The following is a 21697-nucleotide window of genomic DNA, read 5'->3' as shown; positions in this document are numbered from 1 at the left end:
AGCTAAAATTGAGAAAATAAAATTAAAAAAACAAAGATTTATTTAAAAAAAAATTCACTGCTTTTTTCTTTTTTTTCTCTCAAAATAAAAACGTTCACAATAAAGCTTTCCATTTTTTAATTAATTAAGAATTATTTCTTGCTGAAACTCCTTCTCTTTCTCTCTCTAAACTTGCTGCTCTTCAGGAATTGAGAATTCTTCTTTCTCCTTCCTGAAAAACTTTCTTTATTTTTCATTTTTTTGTGAGATTATATATGTATATTTTTTCCTATATTTAATAAGATATTGTGAGGAATGAAAATTACATGTAAAATGTATTTAATGATGGGCAGGGAGGGAGCTAAAAGGTGAAGATTCTACACACTTTTTTTTTTAAATGTCTTTCGCACGTCAAATTCTCTCCATTTTTTTTTTTCATTAATTTCTAAAACATTTTCTTACTAAAAGTTTTTTAAAATTTTTTTTCCACTAAAATGTATTTTTTTTAATTAATTTTGTGGCTCTTCTTCATGATTTTATCCACGAAATGTTGGTCTCTTCTCCGAGCTTGTACCTACAGCCAAAATACACAAAAGAGTGAATGAGAGAATTTTCTTCTTTTACATTTTTTAAAGAAGAGAAAGAATCAAAATATTCTTTCAATTAATCAAATAAATTAGCTCGTAAATCAATAAAAAAAAAGATAAAGAAAGGAAGGAAAGAACAATCAATTAGGAAAATTAAAAGATCTCATTTTTGATATCTATTTTGCGCAATTATTTCCGCTTCTTGTTGATCAGATAAGAAGTTTTTTTTTATACTTTCAACTCTCTGCTGATAATACTTCAATGATTCGCAAAGCAAAATCATTTAACACTGCAGTTGTTTGTGGAAAAGAATAAAAAATAAATAAAAGGAGTCTATTCACTGTTATTCCTGTCTTAAAACATCATTCAAAAACTCTTCAGAAGGCAAAAAAAATGTAAAAATCAGAAGAGAAAATTCCTGAAGAATTTATCTTCAACCGTGTTCGTTTGAATTATATAAAGCATATGCTTTAATGCTTCTTTCAATAAACTTTAATCTTAAAGACAATAAAACATCATAACTTTAAGAAAACATAAGATATTCAACACATAAAGCATTTTTTTCTTTTCAAGATTGAAAAATTTTATGAGCACTGACACTTATGCTCTATAATGGAAAAAATTAACAAATCTTTATCAAAAATGTTCCTTCATACTTCTCTATGCTTGGCAATATAAGATGCGACTATTCAAACTTATAAAAAAAATCATCTTTTGAAAATAATGAAAGAATTTCAATGCATAAAGCATATGCTTCAAAGCTTCAAGGGTGATTATTTTTGTTTTTAATACAGAAAAACAATCAAAATACTCACCCATACGCTTTGTACTGGAAAACATTAAAAACTGTTTTCTGTTGTCTCAAGTTTTCTTCAAACACAAAAAGCGTAAGCCTCTGTGCTTGATGATAATTTAATATTGAGATCAGTGAAAAAAGCAACGCTTGAAGATATTGAAAGCTTTTCATTTTTTTTTGAAGGTAAGTCTTTACTATTTAGTTTTTTTTAGCATTAAGCATATGCGTCGATGCCTTAACCGATGATCCTTTAGTATTAATGAAAATAATAAAATCATTTTTTTTTTGTTTTGTAAGATACCTATATTATAATAGTCCAGTGTAATTACTTTATGTATTATGGACAATGTCGCACAAAAAAAAATCATTCAAAATTCAATACAGTCAGGTATTGATTAACGTCGCATGGGATATACCTTTTCCACTCATTATTATTAATGGGTGGAAAGAGTATATCCCATGCGACGTTAACCAATACCTGACTGTACAACATTTAATACACAAATGGATATGCGTAAAGCATATGTTTCAATGCTAAAAAAAACAAGTTTTTTATGGTTTTCATGATTAAATTATAAACAAAAATTTTCTTTAAATTGTTGGTGAATCGTTCCTATTTTTTTCAGCTTAAAATATAAGCTCTAGGGGAGACCGGGGTAAAAATAGTCAATTTGCATAAATCCTTATCTGCAGGATTCCCCAAGGGCAAGAAAATTTCCTCGATAGGTCATTCTTATAGGAAATTTCCTGGCCTACAACTTTGTCTCAGACCACTTTTCTCTATCTCCACGGGAAATATGAGTTTTCGAGCTTTTCCTAAACCCTTCCGCTTCTGACTATTTTTAAACGCGGCGGGTAAATATAGTCACCAGTTGGCTAAATAAAGTCGGTCGAATTTTCCGGCATTTCCAATGATTTTCTACCTGAGAGATTGATAGTAGTTGATAGCTAAACTTCTCACCTTTTGATTCGCGACAAGGAATTTCACTTTTATACGCACTAAAACAGAGAATTTTGCGATTTTCTCAAACACTCCATTTTGCAACAAATGGATAGAAAATATGCCAAAAATTGCGATCTCCCATATGATTTACATGGGATGACTAGATATACCCCAAGGGGTATGTTTTGATTCAAAAAATTGTAGAGAAAAATCATTAAAAGTTATTGAAGAATACACCTTGGCAACGTTTTCTACACTAACCCAGCTAGTGAGAAAAATTATCAGATTGGAAAATTGCTGAAGGAAAACTTCGGAAAACGCGTTTTTCTCAATACGCAAAAGTTTGGGAAATGGGCCAAAAATCTATTTTCATTTTTAACTCCTAAAGTACTGATCGCATAACCTCCAAATTACTGTCAAAAATTATAGGTTGGTAGGGCTTTCCACCAGAATTTTTTCCGATTTTTCCGATTAATAACTTCGGAGAAATTGGCATTTGAAAATTCGAAAATGACTATTTTTACCCCGGTCTCCCCTAATGTTCATGACGCATATGTTCTACGCATTGAAATCGCTTCAATCTTTGATCGTTTGGTGATATTTTTTTCTTTTGAATATCTTTGAAAAATTTATTTAAAAAAAACCTTTGAAAATAAAACTTTAAATCTACAAAAATAATTTACAAAATACTACAGTGTTGAATGGAATGCGCGAGGTTGTCTTCGTTAACTTAACTTTCAAAAGGAATATCTCTGTGGAAATTCAAATAAATTGAAGGAAATGAAGGGAAATCTTACCTTTGACATCAATGAGATCTTCCATCTTCTTGAGGATACTCCGTGTGGCAGGTCGCTTAGCCACCTTCCCCCCATCGGCATTAATCAGTCGCATTAATTTCTTTTTCTGCCTCTTCTCGCGCTTCTTTGTCACCTTCGTGCCAGACAGCAAGCTCTTTCGCGTTGGCTTTATCACTGCCCTCAGTCCGGATTTGCGGCGATGCACACGCACAGCCGCCGGCGATTGCTGTACAACAGCCGCTGCCGCCGTCGCCGTTGATGTTGGCTTTGCAGCCTCCACGGGACGCTTTGTGCGCTGTGCTGATGCACACACAGCCGCCGTATTGGGCGTATCAGCACAGAGACTCTTCTCGAGGATTCGTCGTTCCATCTCGAGGATGGCATAGGTGGGACGTCCGCGGTATTTGTTCACAACCGGCGTATCGAGATCCTCAATCAAGCTAAATTCCCGATCTGTTCGATCCTTCACCACAAGATCCGGATCTGTGTTCACAATATCCGTCCATGCGGACGCTTTGGGGTGCTTCTCACCATTTGTGACCTTCTTCGAGCGGAGATTCTTCAGATGCACCGACGGTGTCTCCTTCAGTCCATTCTCCTGTCTCTGCTTGTAATCACGAATTTTTGCCTCAATGGCTTTTGACATGCGTTGCCCCTCGTACGCCTTGTTGGAGCGCATCTCACTGAGATTCAGCTGCATGTCCTCCTCCGTGTTGCCACCACCGAGACGCCGGAATTCATCAACAAAGATCTTCCGGCAGTACGCATAGTCGGGCTCCTCGCAGTACGTGAGATTATTCACGTATGTTAAGTAAGTACCCAAATATTTGGGCACACCCTTCCCATAGACATGTTCCAGCATTGCTACAACATCCATCATGAAATGCTCCTGAAAATTTATTAATTCAGGGAGAAGATTTTTTTTATTATTTGTAGAATTTCTAAATTCTTTTTTTTAAATGAGTTAAATAAAAAACAGAACAGGGGCGTAGTTAGAAAAGAAATATATTTAAAAGGGAAAGGGGGTTGATAATTTCTCTTGGGCAATTCTAACGTTGGAAGATTTAAAAACATTTAACGGTTTTTCTTTAACGCTTTTTGTTTTTTTTAAACATAAAGACGTTTCTTAAAAGATTTTAACATTTGACGTAACGTTAAAATTTGACATTTGACGTTTATTTGTATGTTGAAAATTTCTTTTAGAATTTGACGTTTTTTTTTTGACGTTAAACGCACTTTTTATAACAAAATTTAATTCTACGTTGAATATTTGTTTTTTTTAGAGTTTGACATTAATTTTTCAAACGTTTGACATGTTTGACATTTAATTATTAATATATTCGACGTAAAAAGCTCATTATCTCCGAGTTTGACATTTATTTGACGTTTAACGTTTTTTTGTGTGTAAAAAACAATAATTTAACGTTTAATGACGTTTTATGACGTTGCTTTAGTTTTTTTTAGTATTAAACGGTCCCTTAAAAAACATCTAAAGTTCATTTAGTGTTTTACATTTTTTTTTTTGAATTTGACGTTTCCTTTTCTAACGTTTAATGTCTTTTTCATTACTATGACGTTTATTTCTTAACGTTTTAGGTTTTTTTTTTTTGAAGAATTTTGGGTTTTCTTGCAGTTTGCAATTTTTTTTTCTAATGTTTAACGTTTTTATTTTCTAACAGAAATATTTGACGTTTACTTGACGTTATTATTTTTCCTTGTAGGGATCAATGACATTTTTTTTTAAATTGATTTGATTTCACTACTTTTTGATACTTCAAACGTTTTATCTTTATTTTTTTTCTTTCTTAAATTTGACGTTTATTATCTTACATTTGGATCATTTTAACATCAAATTATTTTTTAACCGTTTGACATTTCTTTTTTAAACTTTTAACGTTTTTTTTAACGGTTTCAAAACCTTTTTTTTCAATTATTTCATGAAATATCTCCACAGGAAATAATTTGTTTTGCCCTCTGAAGAAAAAAAAATGCTCAGTTTGTGTGAACTTTTAGGGTGTTCGGGCACCCAAGTACCCTCTCTGACTACGCCACATTGTTAAAATAAAATGCCAAAATAAATAAATAAATAAAAAGAACTAAACTCACCTTCATGTGATGAACACGCTCGAGATTTTGCTGCTGATTTATCACCTCACTATCCAACTTCCACGGCAGGAAGCCCTCGCTCCAGTACACGAGATTGTAGCCGAGGCATTCAAGATCACTGCGACGTGAATGGGCGCCTAAGTGGGCGTCGCGTGACGTGAATTCGAGCGTCCCATCGTGCGCACGACGCTGATCAATGCAGAATGGCCTATGGACCCCCTGAGAGTCCACAAATTTGGACGCCAGCCCAAAATCAATGAGATAAATACGGTCAACAGTCACCGTTTTCTGGGCTACAGCTCGTGCCTTCGGCTTAACCTCCCACTGGGTCTCTTCGTCAAAGTCATCACTGTAGTTTGATGCTGAATCCGAATCTGTGTCATCTACGCAGTAATTTATCGTCTTGAGCGGTCGCAGGCGATGCCAGAGCCTATTGTACGTGATCTTCTCTGCGCGCCGCACAAACTTCCCCGGGATGTGATTGCTGTAGCCATCCTCGAACATGCCATTGGGGTGATTCTCATTGCGCCCCCGACGGAGCCCATTTGTGGCGGGAATTGTCTTTGTCTCCTTGCCAATCATGAGATTTTCCGCCTTAATGTCCGAATGGGCGTACCCGTTGTCATGTAAATGCTGCAGAATATCGAGGATTTGGCAGGCAATCACGAGGATGTTCTTCTGATCGATCACATGGTGCTCCCGGACAATTGAGTTGAGATTGAAGGTGTACCGCTCGAGGATGAGGAAACGATAGCGCTGCCGGCCGAATGTGTGTGATCCGGACGCGATGTATTTTGGCATTCCGGGTGGGAGTGTTTGACCCTCAACGGAGCACCTGCCAGCATTCATTAGGCAGTGAATCTCCACAAAGAGTGGGCCATTTGTGTGGGGCTCAATCTTAACCACGTAGTTTGCCTTTGAAGCCACTACGGGCTTTGTAGTGTTGTCTGAGGCCAAATAGATTTGCCCAAAACTGCCCTTATCTGGAAAATAATAAAAGAAAAAAGAATTTTATTTGATTTTCATTGAAAAATTGATAAATTCAAAGAGTTTGGAAGCAAAAAATCCCCACAGAAACACGGAGAAGATAAAAATCTGAACTTCCTGACCCGCCGCGGGTAACAGCTGTTGGAAACCGTTACATTTCCGATTTGAATTGGGCGAATGTCAAAAAAGCGGGCGAATCGGTTCGGGCACCCGAACCGGGTGAATCGGTTGAGAAGGGGAAGATGGATTTCTTCCCAAAAAGAACTCCATGCAAAAAAGGCATTTTCCCAGCATTTCCCGGAATTTTCCGCACGAAAACCAAAGTTTAATGCAAAATACTGAAATGAGACTCACCAATGGGTTTTCCAATTTTCCATTTTTTCTTATTTATATCCTCCAAAATGGTGCCAACAAAATGGTCATCACTGAGGGCGGATGAAGTGCTCCCTTCATCGTCACTTTTCTCACATTTCACCACCTTCCTGACTTTTTCCGTGCCCACAACACGTTCAGTCTTTCGTTTTCCCATCTCCTACAACCAGAAAAATCCACTTCCGGCCACACAGTGCCTACAAAGCAGGGGGTCGACAAAGACTCTATTTCCATAGGAATTCACTGCTCACCTGACTTTCGATCGCTGAGACACCCAGGAAAATGCTTCAATCTAAAAAAATCCACCACCACTGGATAGATAATTTAATATTCTATCGATTGATAGATTTTGAGGGGTGTCTCACGAAGATTAATGCACTAAAACTGATTTTAAAAATTTCGATGCACTTTTTGGAAATAAAATGTCGACATTTTCTTCCTTTTCGACAACAGCGCCATCTATTGATGAGCAAAAATTATATAGTTTCAAGACTTTCAACAGTTTTTAACATAACCTTACTTTTTGTTTGGACGATTGTTTTTTGATATTTTTTTTTTAATTTTAAGTTTATTTTTGTGCTTTGAGATAATTAAAATACAGTAAAAGTGAAAATATGTCCGATTTGTGATACGTACTGTGAAAGCTGTCAAAGAAATATATTAAGAAAGATCGTCAGATGTAAGAAAAATGAGGTGCTTCATAAAGTCCTGCAAAAATTGTTCGCGGAGCACAAAATGCTCCACAAAGGTGACGTACCATAGGTAAGTATGATAAAGAAAATGCATTCCTGAGCAGATTGAAGTGTGTATGTGTGTATACATTTTGATATACACTTCCCGGAACAGTTGGATGTGCTTCCTATGAAGTGCCATTAGTGGATGGTAGTTATGCGAAGATTAGTTCCATTACTTCAGGAAGTTTCTAACGAATCTTTGAAGCCTTCTTTATAACAACCGACGGACTCTTGATTTCATTTAGGGGTCAAAATCTGATCATTTTTGAAGTCCCTTTTGCAGTGGCGGGAGGCGTATTTATAGACTTTCCAAATGAAAAGATATTGATCCCTAAATGAAATCACGGATCATCCGGGTGTTGTAAAAGAAATTTCTAAAATTTCTTAAAATTTTCCTGATTAAATGGAAAGGATTACCACACAACTTCTAGGCCCTTCCGTACTTTCTGGAAAGCACATCCAACCGTTCCGGGTGTGACATTCATTCGTTCATGGGAAAAGGGATATTTAGGAAACAAGGATGTAATTTCTTTAAGCGGTTGATATTACTAAAATCTTGATTTGCACTTTTTTAGATTTCCAGCCTCTCCAAGAAGACGCAACAGATGGAAGACTATTTTGAATATCAATGATGAAGAACATCTTGATGTAAATGCATCCATATGCAGCGAGCATTTCGCTGAAGATGATTTTTATTATATTAAGGATTCGAGACGCAAGGTCAAGAAATATTTGCACAAAAATGCTTTTCCAAAAAGTTTTCTGGTAAAATCTTTTTCTTAATTTTTTTTTTAAAATACATTTTTAGATATTTACAAATTTATCTAATATCGTTTAGGGATCCCAGACAACTCAGCGAGCTACATCATTCAACGTTGATCCGGGATTGGATACTTCTTCTACCGCCCAGTCCCAGATGGAAATTCAGGATGAGGAAACATATGGTGATTCAGGTGAAAATGTATTAGGATATCCTGTCAGCGATATTCTCAATGTCCCTGAATCTCAGGATTCTTCATTTCTGGGAGAAGTGCTGAGCATAGTAAGAAAATTTTTTAAAAAAATCAATTGCTCTAAAAAATTTTATAACAAATTTGTGTTTTTTAGGGACCCCAGACAACTCAGCGAGCTACATCATTCAACGTTGATCCCGGATTGGATACCTCTTCTACCGCCCAGTCCCAGATGGAAATTCAGGATGAGGAGTCATATGGTGATTCAGGTGAAAATGTATTAGGATATCCTGTCAGCGATATTCTCAATGTCCCTGAATCTCAGGATTCTTCATTTCTGGGAGAAGTGCTGGAAATTCAGGATGAGGAAACATATGGTGATTCAGGTGAAAATGTATTAGGATATCCTGTCAGCGATATTCTCAATGTCCCTGAATCTCAGGATTCTTCATTTCTGGGAGAAGTGCTGGAAATTCAGGATGAGGAAACATATGGTGATTCAGGTGAAAATGTATTAGGATATCCTGTCAGCGATATTCTCAATGTCCCTGAATCTCAGGATTCTTCATTTCTGGGAGAAGTGCTCAACAAAGTAAGTAAATTAAAAAAAAATCAATATCGCCAAAATCTCATACATAAAACTTCCTATCTTAACGAATTAACGTGTTTTGAATGTACATTGGCCGATAGAGACGCAATTTTACTCGACTTTGCTTCCAATTCTCCATCTTTTTATTAAACCTTAGCTTGGACTTTTTTTTTAATTCATTTGCAATTGTCTTCGTTCTATTATTTCTTAAATTTCTTTTTTTTATCAAGGAGCAAGTTATATTTTGTACACACCGCCAATTCTAGGATTTTTAAAATTTTTTTGCTTGTTGAAAGTAAAATTATGTTCCTTAATGTCAGAATTATTATTCTTAAAAAAAGACAGTATGAATTAAGGTTCAATCAGAATAAGTTAATTAAGTACCTACTTGATAAAATATATTTATAATTCTTTTTTGGTCCATTCATATCTTTCTAATAGAGAAAGAGTGGGGTCGAAGGTCAACTTAATAAAATAAAGTTTTATTGTACTTTTTCCTGAACTTGTTCCATCCATTCCGTTTAGGGGAGAAGAGGAATAGATCCATGTTGGTTTCCTCTATATAGAAATTTGAATTTATCTAAACGTTTCGAAGATAACTTTTGTAATAATTAGATTGTAGATTATGAGTTTTCTTCCTTGAGAATTTTAACAATGTCTCTTTGCCTTTTGCCCTGTATTTCCCTTTTTTATTCCTGAAATATCCTATATTTCTTTTACATTTCCATTACCGACCACGATTACGTAGGAGACTTAAGATAATGTCTCTTACCAGTGTTCTTTGCGTGCAAATACACACAATCTATATACAATACAAAATGTTCATCTGCGTTGTTGCAACGGTGTCGCTCTGCTGCACTGTAGAAAATGACTCTCTCCAGCTCGCAATTCCACTAAATTTTCATAGAAGGCCAGAAAGATTCGTGCAAGAAAAACGCAGCCAATGTCTCCAATCATAAGATTGGTCCTTACATGTTCCTTCACTAATTCTTGACTCTGAAGAATACTTTAAAAATCAATTGAAATTTCCTAAAACCTAAGATACGTATACGTCATGTTTGAATGCACAATCGGAACTCTCGGATTGGATAAAAATAATCTCCATCACTGTTTGCCACATTCTTCACTAATGCTTTTTATAAACACTTAGTTCTAATAATATAAATTTAACCCTTTCAGGTGAAATTTTATGTTTCGGTGACTTAAATATTATTTTGATAATTGTAAACATATTGAACACGCACATTGTAATTGGATTTTAGCACAGATTTATAACAATGATTTTTAAGAAATCTGTTTCTTAAAATACTTTTCTGAACAATACCCATTTGCTTTGAATTAGCTTTTTTTCTTTCGTAGTAAATTTCTAATTGTAAATTTTTTTTCAGGACTGCACGGAATTTAATTTTCAAGTATTGAAAGATACTATTAAGATGCTAAGTGATGAGATCGTTGCTCTTAAAAGGGAGAGGAGGAATTTGCTTTTGAAGCTGAGACGAAGAGACCAAGTAATTTCCAAACTGCGAATCGCTTTGAAAACGGCAGAAAAAGAAATTAAAAATCCGAAAAGTTTTGAAAAACTTTCAGGAGCTGCAAAGGCTTTGGTGGAACGCCTCTTGTCTGAACGAAACTTGCCGTATCATGAAGAGCTCAAAAAATTCGCTGTTCTCATGCACTTTCTTTCGCCAAGAGCCTACGGGTAGTTTATCTTTAAAAGCTTTTTGGGTTTTTTTTTTAAATAAAAGTTATTTAAATATTTTTTTAGGGAATTGAGGGAGCAGTTGAGAAGTGTTAATGGTAACCCGATACTTCCACACCCACGTACCATTTGTAGGTGGTATACAAATGTTCATTGTGAACCGGGTTTCACGCCTGATTCGTTGACGACAGTGAAACAACTAGTAGAGCGGGAAAGTGCTGCCGGAAAAAAGGTTCTCTGTCAACTCTCGTTTGATGAAATTCATATCTATTCACGTATAGATATTATAAACGGCATTAAATACGGTGGACCTATCGTGGGTAATCCGGGTTTAGAAGCAGAGCCCAAAGCCAGAGAATGTTTGGTGTTTATGCTATGTTCTCTTGACTTGAGCTGGAAAATCCCGATAGGGTATTTCCCAATAATTAGTATAGAGGCAGAGGAGAAATGCCGATTGATAGAACAAGCAATCTATATGTCAGAGGAAGCCGGAGTAACCGTGATTGGTGTAACGTTCGATGGCGCCAGAACGAATCTTTCCGCCATGCAACTTTTTCATTCAGATTTGACAGTCGATCAGGCGGCATATGTAATAAGATTGACTCCGGAAGATCAAGAATCGACGGACGGTATTCCTACTTCATCAGTTTCGACGAACGACACGGACAGGATATTTGTCTATCCTGATCCGTGTCATATGTTGAAGCTGATACGGAATACTATCAGTAAGTACGATCTTATTGATCCCGATGGGGGAAAAGTTCAATTTGCTTTCATTCAGAAACTTTACGAGTTTCAAAAAAGTGAAACATTCGGATTGACAATGGCGAATAAATTGAGAGAAGAGCATATAAACTTTTCGAAAAAAATCATGAATGTCAGACTGGCCACTCAACTCCTAAGTAACAGCACAGCCGACGCTTTGGATCATTGCCGAGCTCTTGGAGTTACAGGATTTGAAGATAGTGGACCAACAGCGAAATGCATTCGTATGGTAAATCACGCTTTCGATATTTGTAATAGCCATGGAATATCTGCTGAAAGGTAAAATTTCATCTTCTTAAAATATTTAAATAAAATTATTATAATCAAAGTTAAAAATGTATTCAACAGATACAAAAGCAGCATTCATCAAGGAAATTTTGAGTCAATAAAAGTGTTTGCTCGAGAGTTTGCAGAATACATTAACAATTTAAAAATCGTTAAAGGTCACAGGGCACAAGTACTTTCTCAATCTGCGAACAAAACTGGCTTTATTGGCTTGCGCACGTGTGTAATAAATCTTTCATCTATATATCAAATGATCCAAAACCACGTGCAAGAACATGGTCTTTGCACATACGCGCTGCTTCAAGACCACATCGAAATGTTTTTCGGTTGTGTACGAACCAGGCTAGGAGCCAATACTAATCCCAGTATTGTTCAATTCATGGCAGCATATAAGAGGCTCATCACGTACGTGCAACTAAGAGCCAACAAGAAAGGCAACTGTGCAGCTCTCGTTAACGTAAATGTCCTCTCTATTAGCTGCCAACAGAACCTGAACTGTCTCAACAAGGTACGGAAGGAATGTTTTTATTTTAAGAAACTTTTTTTTCACATAAGTTCATTAAAAAATATACAAATACTCAAAAAATGTGCACATTTCTTAAACGACTAAAATCAATCGCATTTAATATCTAAAATTAGTAATTGCTTAAAAAATTTATACCAACAATAAAACAAAGATAAATTTTTGTAATTTTCTAGTAATCTAGTATATATTAGGTATAAAAATTAGTTGCATATTTTTTGGAGATCAAATTAATATTGTATACCCTGTTTATTAACACAGATTTGCCAATTGTAGAATATTTATCACACTCTTCTTTGTTGACTTCGAGAGGCTAAAATGGCATAGAAAGTTTATTATTTTGAAAAATTAACTAAAATGAATTTTAGTTGAGAATGAGTTTTTCTCTCTTTTCTAAACAATTTTGAAATCAGACAAAAAAATTCCTTGGCATATCTGGGTTTGTTCACATATTAATTACATTCAAGTGCCGTTTTTTCCCTTTATTAAATAGTACATTTTTAATTTAAATAAATAAGGTCACCACTCAAGAGCAAGAGGAAAATCGATCTACAAACGAAGAAGATGACCTGGAGTTCCGTGTTCACAATCTTCGTATTCCCGATGATTGTTTTTCAAGCACGACGGAAACAATCCTCTATTATATGAGTGCCCAAATTCTTCAGCCCATTGTAAAGAATCTTAAATGTTCTTCATGCCTAAATGAAGTTATTGGGGAAGAAAACAGGGAAAGCCTTGTTTACCGGAAACATGGTGTGCAGTGGAAGTATCCATCAGAATTCTTCGTGGATGTTTGCAAAGCTGCAGAATGGGGATTCGAACGAATGCTTATCAAAGAAGATGCAGAAGAGGAAGAAGACGGTATAACGGTTGAAAATTTTCGAATTGAAAAACTCCTCATTTATTTGTTGGAGACTTTCGAGTTTTATATTTTTGACAAAGACATGGAGCATTTCAAAAATACCCCAGATCACTTTGTGAATTTAATTTCACTTATTGGCAATCTGTTTGGCAATATGAGATTTAATCAAGCTCTTGAACTTGTCAATACAAAATCATCTGATCGAAACGTTCTCCACAGGCTACTCCACTTTAAAAATATGTGATGAGTTATTTTAGCTTTTATGAACATACTATGAACCTAAGTGTTTCCATAATTCATATCTGATAAAAAAAGCTAATAGATTTGCGATTGTTATATGTGAATATGTGTGAATTTGATCAAAAACTTAAAGAATTAAATTATTACTAAGAAAAAAATCAATTTTGTGAATATTACATGTATATCTCTAAGTTTATTAAGGCATAAAAATCATGATTATAATATTTTTTTTTTTAAATTAAATAAGTATGTATATAAATTTTTACATGCTTATCTTATTGTCAGTAAATTTTAACAAATTATCTTGATAATTTTATTTTATAAATATTTAGTAAGAGAGAGAAGAAATTCAATCAAATATTGATGTCACGAGTTGTTTTTTTTTAGTAAAATATTAATAGAAGAGATATTTACAGAAGAATTTTTGAAATATTATATCTCCTTATTAATATGAAAATGTTGAAGTAACATTAACTGCATGCTTTTATGTTTAAGATTTGAAGTTACCGTGTAAATTTGAGATTAAGATATATTTTGGTCTTTTTTGAGCCAAAGATGAAGATTTATTTCTATGTTAATTAAAATGGTCATTCGAGAAGCTGAACCTTTTATGAAATTTGCTCCAACTGATCTTGCCACTTTAGAATGTTTCAAAAAAATTTTAAGATTAGGTATTAGTATTTTATTTCTTTCGATGTAAAATAAAATGATAGAATATAATTTTTGTCTCATCTACAATTTTCTAATTTTCTCATTTGGGGGTGTGCTCTTTTATTATTTTTTTTAGATCTCACTAAAAGTTTTGTTTTATTATTATTAATAGGTATAATTCGTTTAAACATATTTTTCCTTGAATGGTTTTTTTACACCTTGTTCATTACGATGCTAATATGTATACGCAGTCATTTAAAATTCCCTGTTTCACAGAAGGACTATCTTCAATCCAAAATAAGCCACACAATTTGAGAAAAAAGTGTTTTCCAGAAATTAATTCTTTTATACATAATAAATAAATAAATTTTACCAAATGATTATATTTTGATATTTTGTATAAGCAAGGCTAAGGTTGAGTTAATTAGCATGTAGAAAGTTTTGTAGCTTCTTGAGATACATGGTCTTGAAATATAATAGTAAATCATATGTAAAGTTTTTTAATTAATGTCTTCTCTCCTTTTTTTGTAGTTTTCTTTGCAAACCACGGTACCTAAACTTGATCAAAAAGAAGGTTTTAGAAAGTATATTCGAAAGGTTTAGCGGTTTTGTCTAGTATATTAACCTTAGTATGTCGATGTTGGAATACAAAAAATATGCCATTTAATAAATTCACTCCGTTTCTGAAAATTATGATGAATGAATTAAAGCATCACGTTCAGAAATTTTTTGTTAATTTAATTTCAGTCTGGTCTTTATTTTTCTGAAAACGTTTTATGTAAGATCGGTAGGTATATTCCACAATTTATAAGACCAGGAGATGGGTAGGGTATTCATAGTCAAAATTTTCATTTCCTTTTCTCATTGAATTTTAATATCCTGCAGTCCTAATTTGTCGATGTAATTTCAGAATAATGAACGATTTCCACTGACGAATAAGTATATTTGGAGTATTTGTATCCTGTGAAGGCATTTTCCTGTTCTTCTTTCTAGATACTTTCAGAAGAGACTCTAGTTGAAGGTGATCTGGATAATTTTTGTCATAATGAACGTAATTAAAGCAATTTTAGGCTTCTTCTCACGTAAGACTTGTGTTGTTTCTTTCCTATCTCTCGTGGATGGTTGATAACTCCGTAGATATCATCCTTAATTTTTAGCTCTTCCTATTGCACCTAATTTTTCGTAACTCGAGGTTTTTAGTTCTTAACAATCAGCTACACTTTATCTTTCTGCCCCTTCTGCAAATAAAAATTTATTGTTAGGATTGGATTGAATCTGGTAATGAAAATCGAATCAAAAAATTGTCATACTACATCATACTCTGCTTCAGGTGCTGCATTTTCTTGAGAACTATTGGAATTAATCCTTGTATGTCGTCCTCAACACTTCAGTTAAATTATGATATGTGTTCTGATTGGAAGCCTTCCGGAAGATACTATAAAAAGCTTGCTACATGATCTGGAATAATTTTTTGTGTGATATTTTTTCATTTAGAACGTAATTATTTCATGCCAGATTGATAAAAATTCCTTTTTTTTGTCACATTTGTCACTCAATAACACTATCACTAATTTGTCACGTTTGTGGCCGAAATAATCAAAAAATTAGTCAAGAAACTCCCAATGTAAATAAAAATAGTCAAAATTGTAAATATAAACATCATTTGAGGTTATGTAAGAAATTTTGGCGGTGCTCACCAATAGAGGGCGCTGTTGAGTGATAGTAGAATTTTTCGACAAATCGTCCGCCATTATTTACTGTGTTCGGGTAAAAAAGGACTTTGTCAGACCCCTGCTACAAAGTCATCGGTTGAAAATTTTCCTCCACCCAACAGTGTAGCTTTGTCCGCAAATCACGAACTTTCTTTTCCCCCTTCCGGTGGAAATACCCAAATTCCCGGAAAATCTGTACTACCAATTCCTTACTGGACACCCTGGGGAAGGATTGGGGGTGCCACCATGCCACACAATGCACTATTTATGCGATTTATTTGGAGTTTTTCTCAATGCACCACAACTTCAATGCTAAAAAGGGAGCCATTGACAAAACAAATTCTTTTGACGGGAAAGTCGTTAAAAATTTTGACATTTTTGACAGTTTGCGGCAATTTTTGGCGGCGAAGCATCGGCATAACGGACCGCAGCAGGAACTTCTTTTTCAAGGGAATTTTTTGATTTTCTGTGATTTTTCATCGTGAAAATGGAGCTAATTTCCTGCGGGAAGAACATTCAGCTACACAGCTTCCCATCCTTGAGAACCTTGTCCACGTATGGATGCGTTGGAGGGCCTGGATGCTATGATTTTCAATTCTTCCGGAAGAGTAAATTCTTCGTGGCGACAAACCCACAACTTCCTGCAGTGGAATATCTCTCCCTTAAGTCTCAAGGTAAGGCCAGGAAGCAATCCTTCAAGGAAGACAATGAAGAAAACTCCGGAAGAGCTTTATTTGTGAGAATTTCTTTGATTTTATTCATTTTTTGGGGGGATTTTCAGGAACAATCTCCTCCGTGAGGAAGATGAAGATGGAGAATCTCAGCTGTATTGCCTGCCCCAAGGCTGGTTTGGATGTCATCGCTCTGGGACTCTCCACGGGGCATTCACGCATTATAAACTACAAGACAAGGGAGGTGATACACAGATTTCCACCGGAAGCAGTTTACAACAATAGCGTCGTTTCAATGGATTTCAATGCAACGGATGACTACCTGGCCAGTGCCTATGACACTGGACAGGTCAAAATCCACGGGATGAAGAGCTTCATTGAGGTGGATTCCTTCAACATTGATAAAAAGTTAGTTTTTTTTGTTTATTTTTCATTGAAAGAAGAAAATCTTTGAAAAGAAATCAGATTTCTGGAATTTCCGGAAGGTTTTAGGAGGATCCTCAAGCTGAAAAGCTGCCAGAGATATCCTCAAGACAGAAGAAGCTCAAAACAAACCCTTAATCTCTATTTCAGCTCAACCCTGGTGCGCTTCCATCCAACAAAGAGATTCCAGCTTGTGGTGGCGTCCTACCTGGGCAGTGTCTCAATCTACGATGCTCAGGCAAAGAAGAAGTCCTTCCACATGAATCGCCCACATTCCTCACCCTGCCGTGATGTTGCAGTGTCCACAATCAATGAGAGCTGCCTCTTCTCCGTGGGCTTTGATTGCTTCATCAACATCTACGACACACGTTCAAAGGCTGTGGCGCAGCAGCTCAAGACAGACTACCCCCTATCTGCCGTTGCGCTCTCCCCGACCTCCCTGGAGTGCGTTGTGGGCAATCTCAAGGGAGAAATAATCCTCTTCGACGTCCGGAAGCTCCCGGAATCCCTCGCAAAGGTCCAAAGTCACGAGAATCTCGTCTCTCGCTTAACCTTCGTTCCTCCGGAGAAGACGGAAGTTGACATGACCACGTCAAGATCAACTGAATGCCACGAGGATGTCTCCACGTCGGATCAGGGAGTCTCCCTCAATGAATCTGTCGATGTTTTCAGCCTCCTGCCAATTATTGATAAGAATCGTCCCAGTGAGGCAGCCCCACTGGGGCGTCGTGATAGCTTTGCTGACTTCCTCAGTACTCACATGAACAGCCTCGAGAATACCCGGAAATCCATGGAAGTGCAGGAGAAGCGTAAATCACACTCAAGGCGTTCCACAAATCACGAGGAAGGAATGGGAGATTCGGAAGAGAAGGAAAACCCACCGGATTTCTCTTTTGTAACCTTCCGGAAAAAGAGATTCTCCGGCCAAGCTGAACCGAAGCTCTCTGATGTGAAGGAAGCTGAAGAAAGTGAAGAAGTTCCGGGATTAGGTGTTCCGGAAAGGGATTTAGAAGCTCCAGAAGCTTCACAAACCACAGAAGGGGAAGAAGCATCCCCAAAAGGAGAACAGGAAGTTCCACAAGGAGCTGAGAATCTCCCAGAAGAAGCACAAAACCCTTCAAATGCAGAAAAGGAAGTTCAAGAGAGGCAACAAAATCATCCAAATGGGGCACTGGAAGTCCCCGAGAGGGAACCAAGTAGATCCCCAACGAGTTTCTGCAATCTCCACCCAAATTCCAACAGTACTCCCAACAGAATCCCAGATAATCCGGCTTCTTCTGCCCTCAAGGAGAGTATCGTGCAGGAAATCACTCAGGCAATAAAGAGATCAGAGAATGAGCTCAAATACGAAGTAAATTCCCTCAATTGGAAGACCTACAGTGAGATGTTTAACTTGTGGCAGCATCACAATCGTCTCCTGGAAGAGATGAATGAAAATATCCACGTCCTGGCTGATGGGATGGCCCTACTGCTCCGCACAGATGAGGTTGTCAGTGAATTTCAGCGGCTGCAGCAAGAGAATCAAGCCCTGAGGGATCAGCTGGCTAGGATAAATCACAGGTTCAGCAATTAAATGAGCAGCGAGTGGTCAGAAGTGGACCGGGAAGCCCTTCCGGACGTTCCAAGTTGAAGATTTGTGAAGATTTTTTGATCTTATTGAGAAGGGAATTTGAATATTTTGATAAAGATTTTATTTCATTAAATTTTTTAAACATTTTTCCTGTTTTATTTTTCTTTTCTGAATTTCTGGGATAAAATTTTATGCAGGAATGCTTCCGGAAGAAGTTGAAGAAAAAGAAATTCTTTCAGGAAGAGAAACTTCTGGATTTTCCTCCAGAAGACGAGAAAAGGTAAAAAGAAAAATCTATAAAAGAGATTTTTTGAATTCTTCAGAATCTTTGGAGAGGTACCCATCGAATCCTTCCCAGGATTGCGAAGATTGACCAGGAGAATGAGAATTCTCATCCTGGGGGTCATTTAGAGAATTTTCCGGGGGTTCTTTGTCCTCCTGGAGGCTGTAAGAAGAATCCTCGTTGTCCTGCTTCAATTTAATCTCCTCCAGATCATCAGGAGGCATCTCAGCTACTTCCTGAAGCCTCCTGGCACTACACAGAGGCGTATCGACGCGATAAACTCCATCAAATTGCTGACTATCAATGGTGTAGGCTTCGAGATTTTGATCATAGTGAATGATGTTGACAAAGCGATAGCCCCAGAGGATCTCTCGTGGCAGGAAAGAAGTCCTCGATTGACTCGTCTGCCCCGTTGCCTTGGAATTCCCCGTCAATGTGACGAGAATCTCAAAATCTGCCGCCATTAGTTCGGCTTTTGAATAGCCGAAAAGGGGGCTCTCTTCCGTGATGGTGTGGCAGACAATCTGGGGCAGATAGAGGGTAATCTGCCCATCATTCTCCAGCTCCAGCTTCACATCATCCGTCTCTCTGTCTCCATTCTTTTTGCACATGTAAACCTCCACGCGGGAATTTATCTGCTGATGTTCAGCAAAATTCGAGATCCTGAAGAGGAGGCAGAGAACCCCATCTCGGAGGCAGATTACGCAATTCCGGGAGAAAACAAAATCCCCCGTGTGGCGTGGAGGCCGTGTGAGCTTTGAGTAGACAACAGCAACCATAACTCCCTGAATGATGAGCCCCACGATGATTTGTGCCACAAGCATGAACATCCCTTCGGGACAATCCTCCGAAGGGTACCTCTCCCCGTACCCCGTTGTCACCTGAACTTCCAGACTGAACAGGAAGAAGCCCGTGTAGTCGTGCGCTCCTCTCAGGCAGCCTGACTTCCCCTGCCCGTAGTAATCTCCCGTAAGTGGATCAATCTCCATGTCCCCGTTCACTTCCGCAATCAGCTGCCACAGCACAGCAAATCCCGCCCAGGAGCCCACAAAGCTGAACATGAAGATACTCAGTGTGTACCTCCATCTGCCCTCAATGAGGGTCGTTGTGAAATCTCGGATAAATTCAATTGCTCCCACATTCTTGTGCCGGATGTTCCTCCCGCCATCCTTCTCGTACATTCGCATTGTCCTCACAGAAATTCCTCAAAACTCTTCAAAAACTTCTCACAGAAAAAAAATCTCTCCAGCCTCATCCGCTCAAGCTGAGAACGAGCACCAAACTGGCGCTAATTGTTCAATCTATGAAATGAAAGAATCTCTGCAATCTCCCACGTTCCAGACTTAATGAAAAATTATTTACTCAAAGATTCTTTCGGAGCTTCTCGAGGCTTCCCAAAGCCCAGAAAATAATCCTGAATATAGCCATGAGTTTGTCATCCTTCAGGGAGTTTCAAGGAGCTCCAGAGAATTTTTTTCAGCATTGATTAATCCTCAATGAAGAGATTTTTTGAGGAAGATCAAAGATCAAGAAATTGTGTGTACTGGTAGAAATCAAATCGTGAAAATTAATAAAAAGTTTTTTTTTAAACTTTTTTTAATGATTGAAAACATCAGAAAGCAACTGATTGAGCCAATAAATACTCAATCAACTGATCAATTTCTGGTCAATCTCAGGTCAATTCTGCTTGCTCAATAATTGATCATCTACCCAGTAAACAAATGATTGAGCCAATAAAGGCTCAATCACGATTGAATCAATCATATTGATAAGTGATTGATTAATAATTAGGGGAGGGCGGGGCTAATAAAGTCACTTAAGGGTTTAGAAAAGCTCAAAATATCATATTTCCCAAACAGATAAAGTGAAATGCATAGCTCAATTCTTTAGGATATTTCTTGCCCTACAACTCTTTCTCAGATCATTTTGTTCTATCTAGCTAGGAAATATGATATTTAAGACTTTTTCCAAACCCTTTAGTGACTTTATTAGCCCCGCTCTCCCCTAGTAAAGCATTTGAGCCAGTCAATAGATTGATCAATCATTGGTCAATTGTGATTGCTCAATAATTGATCACATATTGCCCAAATATTGTTCTTCAAACTTTTTATCAATTTATGCTCAATTATCGGTCAATCATGCAATTTCCGGGCAATTATCAGCCAATCATCAGTCAATAGATTTCAATTATTATTTAATTTTTATTGATGGCAAAAAAAGAGTTTTTGTTGCTTTAGAAAAATTATAATTTAGTGAAAGGATGTCATGCACAATACAAGGGCGAAGTACCTAATTGAAGGAAACGCAGAAAACAATTTTAACCCACCCAGTCTTGTAGGGAATCAAAAAAGGATAAAGAATCGCCAAAAATATTCACCTTTTTCCACTGGGGTCAAAGAGAAAAAAGACAATAAAGTTTTGTAAAAATTCAAAAAAATTGGCCGCCATTCGCCATTTTGTTCATTTCAATGCATGAATCATATGTTTCAATGCTTCGTCATGAGCTTGTGGTTGACAGTTTGACATTTCATTTATTTTTTTTTGGGAGAAAATAAAAAAATTGCGTATTTTTTAGTTTAATTATCGTGGTAAATGTGTTTTACGTGTTGTTCAAGAGTGATTTTTATATCTGAATACCTGAAGGATGAATTCCCGCACAGCTTGTGACCGTCTCAGCGAGCACATCATTGGTCGTGAAAAAGGTCTTGGGAAAGGTGGTGCCAAGAAACATCGTAAGGTTTTGCGTGACAACATCCAGGGAATCACAAAACCAGCAATCCCTCGTCTTGTCCGTCGTGGTGGTGTGAAACGCAAAGGATTCCAGCGCAGAGGATCTCTCAATTCGTGAAAAAGTCATCTTCAAGAAGATTCACGACCAATGTTTTTGGATTGCTTTGTTTTGTAACGAGAGATGTGCTCGCTGAGACGGTCACAAGCTGTGCGGGAATTCATCCTTCAGGTATTCAGATGTATAAATCACTCTTGAACAACACGTAAAACACATTTACCACGATAATTAAACTAAAAAATACGCAATTTTTTTATTTTCTCCCAAAAAAAATGAATGAAATGTCAAACTGTCATCGACAAGCTCATGACGAAGCATTGAAACATATGATTCATGCATTGAAATGAACAAAATGGCGAATGGCGGCCAATTTTTTTGAATT

At 36.7% G+C, this 21697-nt stretch overlaps 3 protein-coding genes across 3 annotated transcripts; 1 reads left to right on the top strand and 2 right to left on the bottom strand.

Moving 5' to 3' along the window:
* Nucleotides 1-41: 41 nt before the first annotated feature.
* On the bottom strand, nucleotides 42-15898 carry LOC129793489 (serine/threonine-protein kinase VRK1). Its single transcript, XM_055833581.1, has 5 exons — nucleotides 15671-15898; nucleotides 6550-6772; nucleotides 5209-6191; nucleotides 3103-3991; nucleotides 42-553 (listed from the first exon to the last, which is right to left on the bottom strand). Exons 2-5 carry the CDS (start codon nucleotides 6722-6724, stop codon nucleotides 516-518), a joined length of 2085 nt encoding a protein of 694 aa, XP_055689556.1. The 5' UTR covers nucleotides 6725-6772; nucleotides 15671-15898; the 3' UTR covers nucleotides 42-515.
* A 66-nt stretch (nucleotides 15899-15964) lies between these two features.
* On the top strand, nucleotides 15965-18390 carry LOC129793492 (protein NEDD1). Its single transcript, XM_055833584.1, has 3 exons — nucleotides 15965-16254; nucleotides 16362-16659; nucleotides 16825-18390. The coding sequence occupies exons 1-3, from the start codon at nucleotides 16068-16070 to the stop codon at nucleotides 18245-18247; spliced, it is 1908 nt and encodes a 635-aa protein (XP_055689559.1). The 5' UTR covers nucleotides 15965-16067; the 3' UTR covers nucleotides 18248-18390.
* Nucleotides 18391-18479: 89 nt separating this feature from the next.
* Nucleotides 18480-19965, bottom strand: LOC129793523 (ATP-sensitive inward rectifier potassium channel 8-like). The gene has a single exon (XM_055833628.1). It carries the CDS (start codon nucleotides 19712-19714, stop codon nucleotides 18539-18541), a length of 1176 nt encoding a protein of 391 aa, XP_055689603.1. The 5' UTR covers nucleotides 19715-19965; the 3' UTR covers nucleotides 18480-18538.
* Between the last annotated feature and the right edge of the window lie 1732 nt (nucleotides 19966-21697).

This window comes from Lutzomyia longipalpis, chromosome 3 (genome assembly GCF_024334085.1).
Source record: "Lutzomyia longipalpis isolate SR_M1_2022 chromosome 3, ASM2433408v1".
NCBI lineage: Eukaryota > Metazoa > Arthropoda > Insecta > Diptera > Psychodidae > Lutzomyia > Lutzomyia longipalpis.
Note: the sequence above shows the minus strand (reverse complement) of the source record. Positions and strands in the feature narration are given on the sequence as shown.

What these genes read in the sequence shown, in the direction of transcription:
- LOC129793489 (XM_055833581.1), bottom strand. Translation starts at nt 6,724, where the DNA reads ATGGGAAAACGAAAGACTGAACGTGTTGTGGGCACGGAAAAAGTCAGG. An exon ending in GAAAATTGGAAAACCCATTG is followed by an intron (nt 6,192 to 6,549) that starts GTGAGTCTCATT and finishes ATTATTTTCCAG; the next exon opens with ATAAGGGCAGTTTTGGGCAA. An exon ending in AGCGTGTTCATCACATGAAG is followed by an intron (nt 3,992 to 5,208) that starts GTGAGTTTAGTT and finishes ATAAATTTTCAG; the next exon opens with GAGCATTTCATGATGGATGT.
- LOC129793492 (XM_055833584.1), top strand. Translation starts at nt 16,068, where the DNA reads ATGGAGCTAATTTCCTGCGGGAAGAACATTCAGCTACACAGCTTCCCA. An exon ending in TCTCTCCCTTAAGTCTCAAG is followed by an intron (nt 16,255 to 16,361) that starts GTAAGGCCAGGA and finishes GGGGATTTTCAG; the next exon opens with GAACAATCTCCTCCGTGAGG. An exon ending in TCCTTCAACATTGATAAAAA is followed by an intron (nt 16,660 to 16,824) that starts GTTAGTTTTTTT and finishes TCTCTATTTCAG; the next exon opens with CTCAACCCTGGTGCGCTTCC.
- LOC129793523 (XM_055833628.1), bottom strand. Translation starts at nt 19,714, where the DNA reads ATGCGAATGTACGAGAAGGATGGCGGGAGGAACATCCGGCACAAGAAT.